Here is a 10917-nt window from a genome sequence, read left to right as displayed (position 1 = left end):
GCCTTTCTGTTTTTCTTGCTCATTGCTGGTAAGACCAAACCAGGTCAGGCTCAGATTGGCCTGTGGGGCATAAAGAGTTTGTTCTTCTATGAGTCTTCCTGAGCCACTCAAGAAAAAATACCCCTCCTGCAGCATTATTTTCTATTGCCCACAAGCACAGGAGTTATACCAGTCAGCAAAAGGGGTCACAAAATGGGAAGAGGATTAGATTGAGACAGTAAGTAGAGTGAGGTAGCATGGAAGAGAGTCTAAATCCCTCTGGAACTCACGGATCTTCCCATATGTTCTTGAGCCACAGCCATCTTTGTGCACACAATACTCAGAGGCCCTTCTTTACTCACTTCTCTGGAATTCCCAGCCTCCTTGTTTGACACAAGAAAAGTATTTCAAAATTCAGCTGTAAAGTGATGTTCATAAAATAGTAGGATTCCACACAAGTGTTTGCTTTGCTTGTGTCATAATGGGCTCTCTCAGGGCCCCTCTTTCTCATCAAAGTGGAGAATCTGAGTATGTCTTCTTATATTGTATTTCATTTTTATACATCTTAACAATGTTCTTGCTTTCTCAAAGATGCAACACATTAAACAAAGATTGGCGTTGAGCTGTCCATGGCATTCAAGGCTTTTAATTTCATTCATAGAAAAAGAAAAGTGGGTTAGTATCAGGAACAGCCAAAATCCTACATTAGTCACTGATGTAACTGCTAACTGTGTTCAATCCCATATGTGTGGAAATTGAACAGAAGAGCCTGCCACTGCATAAATTATCCAGTTGGTTGAAGGTGTGCTTTAAGTTAATTCCTTTTGCAACCAACTTGGTAGTTGAATGTCGTGGTTAGCTAGGATAAAGTCTAATGTTTAATCCCTGTTAAGCAGGTTAGTGTATAACTACAGTTTTGTTGATGAGAGAATATCACCGGTTTATATATATAACCAGTCAGCCAATCTGATTTCCTGTAATTCAGAGAATGTTGTTCCCTAGCTCTGGTTGTTAATCATTGAAAATGAGCGATGCACAGTACATCCCAGAAGTTCTTTTTATTCTAAAGTCAACAGAGGACATGCTACTTTGTATGTGTGTTTAAATGCTGTTCCCCAGAATGCTCTTCCTACTTACAGTTATGTCTGTGGTCTGGGAATATACAGAACAGGCTGAACATGTTTAGCAACATTACCAAATTCTTTTTTGCTTGTTTTTCAAGCTAGAATTGTTAATAGTTCTTCCTACATTTTGCTGGGGAGTAAATGAACAGTGCAGGTTATTTTTAATAGTAAAAAACTAGCAATAGCTGGAAGGGCTGTGCGAAGCTTTGGTAGCTGATTTGATTCTGAAGAAATTTGGCCCAAATCAGGGACCAAATCTCCAAATCGAATTGGAGCAATTAAAAGCTCTGAATCAATTTGAAGCATCCGAATCAATTCAGAAAAGCTTTGGAAAAGATTTGGCTGCTTCAGAGATTCAGCCACATACTAAACAGGCAGCTGACACACTTGCCTTCAGCTGGTAAGTCTGTTGGACTTGGGGGGGAATTGGGACTTGGACAAGCTGCCCAGCTGAGGCAGAGGGGACACATTACTCAAGAAGGAGGGAGTGGGGGAGTGGGATGCAGGCACAGCAGCGCTCAGATTGGGGGCTCTCCCCTGCTCCTGCCCGGAGAGCTGTGCCTGCATCAAGCCTCTCACCCTGCCCCCCACACCAGCTGGGCAAGCAGCAGCAGGGCATACCCCGCCATGGTTACCTCCATCGGGGCAGAGGCAGGCACAGCTGGAGGAGCCACGGGAGAAGCCCCCATGGCTGCCCTGCCCGGCCCCAGCCTCCCGGCACTTTAAAAAAAAAAAAATAGCTGGGTCTGGCAGCAGCGATTAGGGCCTCTGAGGGCTCATGGAGGAGCCCCCCTTCCCCACACAGCATGGAGAAGTGGGGGGCAGAGGGGATTGCCCCCCCACACACACTTGGCATCCACATAGCAGCTGCCCCATGGCGTGGCTGCAGTGCGCCTCGGCAGGGCACTGCTTACTGTCTGGAAGCTGGGGTGACTCCACACATCAGCCAGAGTGGTCCCAGCTCCAAGAGAGCACGCAGCACCCTGCCGAGCCATGCTGCACCCACGTGATGCAACAGCTGCTGCACAGGTGTCAGGCAGGGGGTGGTGATCCCTGCTGCCCCCCTACTACCCTGCGCTGCACAGGGGGGCTCTGCCACAAGCACCCAGAGGCCTTGCTTGCCTCTGCTGCAGCCAGTGAATACAGGGTTTTTAAAAAAAAATTTAAGTTCCAGGACTAGGCTGGGGCCAGGCAGGGGATGGTGCTAGGCAGGGCAGCCATGAGGGCTTCTCCCACGGCTCCCTCCACCTGGACAGCGGCAGGCACAGCCAGAGGAGCTACAGGAGAACCTGCAGCCGCCTGGCTATGCTGCCTCTCCCCAGCCGATCTGAATCGCCGAATCCAAATCAGCACTGAATCTTCCAAAGCCAATTTGGCTGAATTGATTCGGGACAGTGATCGAAATCTCTGAATGGAATCAGTGTCCTCCATATCAGCTGAATCCAAATCCGAATCAAATGCTTCCCTGTTCGCACAGGCCTAATAGCTAGGTAGAGGGGCAAACGGACATAATTTCTTCCACAGGTGAGTCATCCTTTCAGTGATTATCTACCATATTAGGAAGGGGGAAAATCTGCACAGTGTCAAAGTACTGCATATTTTTCCCCTTCCCATTATGGTGGATAATCATTGAAAGGATAATCACTATGGAAGAAATGATGTGCATTTGGTAGAGGGATTTGAACGTGAAGAAGCTGGCTCCCTTTAAAACCAATTGGGGCCACTGATACCGAAAGTTACACTTTTCAGCCTGAATAGTTTGACCATTCTGATAAAATAATTACATTTTTCTGTGTAGTTTTAGATGACCTGGACAACCAGCTGGCACAAGAACAAGTCCAAGATCCAGTGAACAGGACGACTTCAGTGAATGTTGAATCAATTGTACAATGCAGTAAGCCATTACCTGCCACAAGCAGACAAACTCATAGTAGGGGACGACATAGAAATGACTGCAGTGGAACGGCCAACTTGTTTTTCCTTGATGGGATGAGAACAGTAAGAGCCAAAGATGAACATAATATTTTCTGCAGAACAAGGAGGTTGCACGATACATACATAAACAGGCAACACACAGCCTCTACAGAGGATTATATGCACAGTGATTCATTTGACTTAAATTCCCCTGTTTTGAACAGAAGGCTGTCTTCTCCATCTTTTGGACAGTCTTCGGAAGGCAGCTTACATCTTCCTTCCATAACACGGAGCAGTGGATTTGTACACCAGGGTTATATAGACAAGGACACAGTTGGCAGAAGTTACTCTCTCTGTTCTCTCATGAGATGCCCATCCTTTGGCTCCTCAGATCAGTTCTCAACAAATAGTTTACAACATCCATTGGTAATGGATAACAGTGGCTTTGTACGAAGAAACAGTCGACAAAACCCAAAACGAATTCCTCTGTCTTCTATAGAATGGAACAAGCCATATTTTTCTGAACACCCAGTAAATCAAGACAGACTTTTTAAGACCCAATCGTTAATTGAATTTAATTCCACTCATCGTGGTATGCATCCCAGCCCTCCACAGGAAAGAAGAAAATACGAACTTTCCCATTCAAAACACCATTACAGAAGTGATTTATCAAGTACTAATTGGTTTAGTAGGATGAGTTGCCCTGACACAGCTTCTGCTCCATTGTACTTTGAAAATTGGGAGAATTATCCGTTCTGGTGCTCAGAAAATAACCTCCCTAGGTATCATTATAGCGATATTACTTGTCATGGGAGGTTGCAAATGCACCAAGATAGTACTCCTCGTGGAAGTAGAGAGAGGCATCCTTCATGGTCTGATATTCACCAGTACTACAATGAGGATGCTTTTCTTTCCCCTGAAGCTGACTTTGACATTATTACAACCCATTTCAATCTCCTGCAAAATGTACATGCAAAGAATGCTGCACCATCATCACCATTTGTTTCACAGCACCATCAGAGCAACTTTCAGACACAGTCCATGAATAACATGGAAGTATTAAAGGGTGCAAATGCTAAAGTGCTTCCAGAGTTTACAAGAGATCTTAAACCCTGTTTCACATATAACCCTGCAATTTCTTTGTCTGACATCAAAACAGATGCTTCTCATGAATCTTTCTACCTTGGTTTCAGGGACCAAACAAAACCCATAAAACAGAATAGTGATTCTGTCACTGAGATTTATCAGAACCAGCCAAAGCCTAGGGTTATCCCAGCAAATATTAAGAAATACTTTAAAAAAACTGCTTCAGAAAAGGAGAGAAGTATGAAACTATCAGGGGAGGCAAACCAGGAAAATAGTAAAATGACATCATTGCAGCCAGATTCTCAGCAAATAGATACAAATAGCACTGATTCCCAATTTCTTCCCTCTCATAACTCTGCTGTTGCTACCTTGCAAAACGGCACCTCTCTTCTTAATTTACCTTTTGCAGTGAGATCAAGGAGAAAACCCCACATCACTGCCAGAAGAAGAGATATTGCGAAAATGTATGTGTCAAGCAATAATAAAAGAAATGTGCAAACAAAGGAAAATGATCACCCTGCTAACAGTGGATTTAATCAAACCCCTTCTCTTCTATCAGCTGATGAGAACAAAAAGGAATTGTTTTTTCCGAATCAAAAAAAATGGGAACATAATTTCCATAGCTTAACAAAAACAAAAAGTATTGAATTAGAAAGCCAGAGAGCAGAAACGACTAATCAGACTGGTCCTAAGAGACAGTCTTTACTGGTAGCTGATCTGCAGAGTAATGCATCAGTCCATTCTGTTCCAATTACTGGAAGACTGGCAGAGCACCAAAGCAAGTTGTCTGGTACTCCACAACGTTCTGGTTTATTAAAAGGCTTTTCTTCTAAGAGTTCTTCTCAATGTTTAGGAACTCCTACTAATTCTTCATTGAACTGCATTGTTACTGAAGCTCCAGCAGAAGGTGGGAAAGTTGCTCAGTTAAGTGCTGTAAGTCTTGGAAAAGAAACCCTGCAGGAAAAAAGCCAAGATGTAAATGTAGCTAATGAGGACCATAATAAAAAAATAACTACCAGTTGTCCTGAGAACAGAAATTCTGAGCATATTTATGCATGCTGTTCTGACGGACCCAAGATCACTAAACATGGTTTACATTCTTTTTGCCAGAAAAAAGAAAATGACAAAACAAGAGAAAATGCTTCTTGCACTGAAAGTCTCAACAAGCCAGAAGACCTACCGAGACCTACAACTAACAGTGGAATTACTGGCTCCCCTGATAAAAACAAATCCACATCTTCTGTGCCACTTGTAGCTTACTACACCTTACCTAGAAGATCAGCTAGCATTGCTGGCGGTGTCATATCAGCTAAGTTGGTGTCTAACCCTAAAAGTGAAGTCCCATTCAAAAGTGAAATCACCATGTGGGATCCTTTAGAGACTTCAGACAGAACTGATGCCTTTTCTCCTAATCAAGGAGGGAAAATCTCTTCTTTAGATTCAGCACAAGCCTCTCAAACTGCATCCCCTTTCCATGGCGTTGCAAACATCAAAGGGCATCAAATTGAGGATTACCCTTTGCCTTTAACCCAGCAGTTTAACCACCCCTTATGTAATAGTGCAGCTGTCTCCAGTTCAAATGAACTTACAGGTAGAGCTGCAGGTCTGAACAGAAGGGAATCCTCTGTATTTCTAGAGAGTCTAGACAAAGAAACAATAAATTCTTTACAAAAATATAAAACTACTAGCACATTTACAGTTTGTGTTGATGAGGATAATGTCAAATATCATGAACTAGTTTCAGTTTATTACACATTACCACGCAGGCATTCAAGAACATTGTGTAACCTCTTTCAAGACAATGCAGAGAACACTGATTTACCACTTCACTTGGAAAAATTTCAGTGGCCAAAAATGTCAAAGAAGAAATCTGAAGCCCACATTGGTTTAGCAAATGTAGCTTTTCCTAGCACCTTAGAAAAAGAGGAACCATCCCATTCTCCAGCTCAAATACCTCCAGCTTCAGTGACTCCCCAGAACTTAAAGACTGCTGCTGGCAGTGCTAAATTAAGCTCACAGTTATCTCCCAGCCCTCAGGAAACAGGTACTTTACCATCCACAAGCTTTGTATGTAACATGAAAGATAGTTCACCAGAGCTTTCATTAAAAGACAGTACTCTTGTACCTTCTGATATAGTTACAACAGATGTTTCTCTTGGTGATCCACAATCCATAATAGCAGATAATTCAGTTCAGGCCATTTCTGATGTTTCATGCAACCAAAATACTGGACCATGTCTTTCTTCAGTTAATGAAAAAGATAAACTTTTTCAAACTGGCACACAAATAACTCCCATTTCATTAAAACCAGAAAGCATTCCAGAAAATTTGTTTTATCCTGTTTCTTCAGTTAATAATGCTAACAGTGTACAGAAGGAACACTCTGAAAATTTCCTGCAATCTCTTAAAGTAAGTGGAGGTGATCAGAATATGTTACTGCCCTGTTCAATAGACAATAGTTCCCATGAAGAAAAACACAATGTAGAACATGTAGCCACTGAAGTACCAATTACCCCTGCTGAAAGTAAATCTAGGTTTGATGCAGAAGTCCGAGGAGGAGCATATCTTCCACATACCATCACTTCCCTGCATGGTAATAAAGGTGGTGGATTTCCATTAACAGCTGACAATTCCAGAAACAGCACAGATGAAAATTTAATCTCTGATGATAAGATGCTTTTAGATTTGCTGAACAAAACATTTCAGTTAGGCACAGCTTGTCCAGCTAAACCAATATTGCAGCCAGACAAAACTGGCATAACTGCTATGAATGAGATAGAGAGCCCAACAATAAAAGAAAAGCTGTTCCAGCATACACAGATGGACAAAGATTGCACTGGCCCGCAGAAACCAGTGAAGCACTATGAAGATAACTGGAGTGTTGACTCTAAAGACAAGTTCTTCCTTATTTCACAAGATCTTCAACTGCCAGACAACTCAGTAAGTGAAGATAAGCTTCCCTCTGATAGCACAAAAGACAGACTCAGTGATATAGAAAAAAGGAAAAACAGACCTTCAGTTAAAAATAAACTGACAGCCATCTGCAAAATGAGCCGAAAATACTCTAGTAAAAATTTACCTCCCAAACCAAACATAAGTAATATCTTTTCACAGAATGATGGAGATGCTGCTCCTTTAGAGATTAGCATGTCCAAGAGTACATCAGTTTCAGCTGATTCCACCCTGTCGTTTCTGCAAACTGGGAATGAGATCAAGAATCAAAACCTAACCCCTCCTGCCATGAACGTCTCTGTGCACAAAATAATTGAGAGTAAAAGATCACAGGCTGATGAAGATCTTTCACTGGTTACTAAGAACAACAATCAGAAAACACTCACAGAGTCATGCAGGCAGAGAGGAGAAGCTGGTTCTCCTAAACAAAATAAGAATAAAGTGGAAAGTGTGTTAAGCCCAACAACCCTATTACCAGAGGAAATAATGGTTGCCAGAAGTAAAAATTTCCAAGCATCTAGTTCTGTGTTTGAAAACAGAAATAAACCTGTCTTCTCCACCAGCACTGCAGCGGACTCATTAGACAATCAAAACAGAACAGATACCAGTAAGTCTCACCATCCCCCATTGTTGCCAGTTTTACCTGACACAAACTCAAACAGTTTTATAAATAACTACTTACAGGCAAATATCTGTCTGCAGCAAAAGGTGGTTTCCCCATGTGAGAGGAATCACAAGTGGAACCGCCACCAGTCAAGCAGTTTAAAAAATGTGAACTTACACAGTGACCAGTTGCGCATGAGTCGAGCAAGGAATCAACGTGAACGTCACTTTTCTGAATGCACCTATGCACAAGATCCTCAGGACAGCCTGGCCTCTGCTGGCTGTTCTGCTGATTTTATGCCTACAGGTAGCAGAAGCAGTAGAAAGTTTAAATCGTATTCAGAGCTGTTGTCTTCTGATGAAAATGAAAACTGGGCTTCGTCCAATGAGAGAAACAGAGCTGTTGGCACTAGGCGTTTCAGGTATCCCTCTGTTGAGTATGGTATATTTGGAAAAGAGCAACAACTGGCTTTCCTGGAAAATGTCAAGAGATCACTCACAGAAGGACGATTATGGAGACCCTGCCTTCTTAAAAACACTAGCTTTGTGAGGGATGAAGAAAGTCACTCTTTAAATCGGTCTGAGCTCTTGAACTTAAGTTTTGCTGGGAGCAAAATGTTAGTAGATGGCTCAAACCCCAGAGAGCTACTTGGCGTCTATCGGGAAGATGCAATGGCCTGTTCAGACTCGGATACCAATACCACCACGGACGATGAATACTACCTGGATGAGAATGACAAAGAGTCAGAATTGTGAGCTCTTGTGATAAAAGATGGAGAATGAGGCTCTGGTGTGTTTTGCTGTTTGCAAGGGTATTTTGGTGGTTTCCTGCCTGGTTATAAGCATGTAAAATAGTTTGAATCAGATCCTGTGATGGTATAAATCACTGCAGTTCTATTGACTTTGGTTAACTGATGTTGATTTCTCTTTTTTTCTCTTTTTTAACCTGTATTAAAATAGTAATACTGTAGCCTAACCATAATTGTTCATGCAAGCAAAAACCAAATTCTCACTATTTTTTTATTATATATTTGCAAAGCATGGGAAGATAGTTGTGGAGCCTTTTATAATAATCAAATACCAGAGAAGGCTTTGCTTCTCAGTGGGAGTTTGACTGGGCTCTTACTGGTTAGTGGTACAGTGTGATAATGCAGGGCTGTCCAACTTTGAAGTAGCTGGAGGCCAAGTACCCCATGGGCTGCACCAGCTTAGGTGGCATGCCTGTGGGCCCCACCAGAGCAAGCCGTAGGCATGCCTATGCCACATGCTCCCCCTACCTCTGCTGTACTACATGGCTCCTCCTCATGCACCATCCTCCACTGCTGCATCGGGCACCTATGTGGCCTCAGGGTCGTCTACAGCTTCTCGGACCATGCTGTGCTGCACTGCCCACTACTTTTCATCCTTTGGGTAGAAGGGCGATTGGTGTTTTTCCTAGAGTTGTTCCTATGCCATTATAAGAAATATAGTAACATTGGCATTTCACAATAGCCAAAATCCATCCCTGGCCCTGAAATCTTTTAAATAAGTTTTGATCTCTTGTTACTAAAAACCACAATGGCTCACTTGAGTCGAAAGCTAATTTTTAAATTAACCATAAAAAAGTTTCTCTTTGCCTTTGATTGTTTTTACAGCTAACCTCAAGTTTATCTGATTCCAGATTTTTTTCTATATTTTTAATTAAATTTGTCTAAAACATAACTGTATTTTTGTAACTGGAAAATATCCTGATATTTTAAAATAATTTATTTTAGGTAAAGTAAGTGACACTTGCATCACTGAATACTCAACAGAACCAACAGAAGGATAAAATGAAAAATAACAATTGGTATGCTTATTTTTCTATATTGTATACTTCGTTAAAGAAGTGGAGCCTTAATCTGAATGTGTGATGTATAAATATTACTGCTTTTACTTTGATATGTTATTTTATTGTACATACTATTAATATAAACTGTATATTTATATTCAGAATTATTCTTCATGTGGGAATCTGTTATGGAAGGATTCAAACATACATTAATATATACAGTATTGGAAAGAAATAATTACCATGTAAGTGTAAACTTATAAAATTTGCTGCTTTGTTGAGAAATGCTACATCAGTTTTAATGTAAATAGTTCTGTACCAGATAAACCATATTCTGTTAAACCACTTCATATTCGGTAAAGATTTTTGGTTGTGATACAGTGTTGAAACGTTAGCCCATAGTGGGGGATATCACCCTGCATAGATAGGGCGCCGGTGTCTACCAAACTTGAGGAGACAGCCAGCCGATTTCACAGGCAGATCTCAGGGCCAGCCACCATTTTCACCGGCTGAGCACAACAGGGCTCTGATTGCCCAAGTGGCCCTGGCAGTCCTGCTCCTTCCTGCAGATTGCCACATGGAGCAAAACCATGTCTTAATTATCCTGATTATGCTCAGGGAAGCCATTAATCCATATTATTAAGTGTGGATTAATGATTTCCCTGGGCTTAATCAGGGTAATTAAGGTGCAGTTGCAGGCCATGCCAAGTGGCAGGTTCCACGCTTTTGGTGGCCTTGCTGCAAAAAAATAAACAATCTTGCTGGCAAGCAAAGCATGAAGAAGCCCTGCAGTCTTGGAGCATGGGGAAAGCAGGGCTGGGGAGCAGCCCCCTGCCCTCCCCGCTCTGCCTTCCCCCTGTGCTCCAAATCTAGGGCTTCCTGCACACTGTTCTCTGCTTCCTGGTAAGTTTCTGTATTTATTTTTTGCAGTAAGCCCGCTCAAAATCACAGTTTCCACAAAAATCACACAATTATGATTTCGGTAGGCCCCTATACAGAGATTAAACAGCAGAATCAATGTTTACAGGGAAATAGTCATATAACTTTTGCTCTACCAGGAGTGGATTTTTTTAATGCTTATACTTTGTAAATGTTTTCTATCTGTACAGATTTGGGAGTAAAGGTCTTACCCTGGATATGGAAGGTAGACTTTTAATAACTAGAATGCTGTATGTGTGACCTAAGCAGGAGCCAAACAAAACAGAATATTTTACGATTCTAAATAGTCTCATGTGGTGGCTTGTCGGTGGCTGAAAGTAATGTTTATATATGATGGGGTTATTTTGGTAAAGTGTACATGGCATTCTGTGGCTAGAACATATTCTGTAAATGCTTATAATTTATAGAATGTAAATACTGAAAATGGCTGGTTTGAAATAAATGGCACTTGGTGCATAATAAATGCTTTTATACTGTGTTTACTTTGCTCCCTGTGAATGCCCCCAAAAC

The 10917-nt window shown here is 41.7% G+C and overlaps 1 protein-coding gene across 1 annotated transcript in view; it reads left to right on the top strand.

Annotated features, from left to right (window-relative positions):
- Positions 1–9045, top strand: part of EXPH5 (exophilin 5) — a 65263-nt gene extending 56218 nt beyond the window's left edge. The window contains exon 6 of the mRNA XM_019525363.1: positions 2902–9045. Coding sequence (XP_019380908.1) covers positions 2902–8414 — 5513 coding nt within the window. The 3' untranslated portion in view covers positions 8415–9045. The remainder of the gene's footprint in view (positions 1–2901) is intronic.
- Positions 9046–10917: the final 1872 nt, after the last annotated feature.

This window comes from Gavialis gangeticus, unplaced genomic scaffold, assembly GCF_001723915.1.
Source record: "Gavialis gangeticus isolate Ggan-Ray unplaced genomic scaffold, GavGan_comp1, whole genome shotgun sequence".
Lineage (NCBI taxonomy): Eukaryota > Metazoa > Chordata > Crocodylia > Gavialidae > Gavialis > Gavialis gangeticus.
This window is presented reverse-complemented; position numbering and strand designations above follow the sequence as displayed.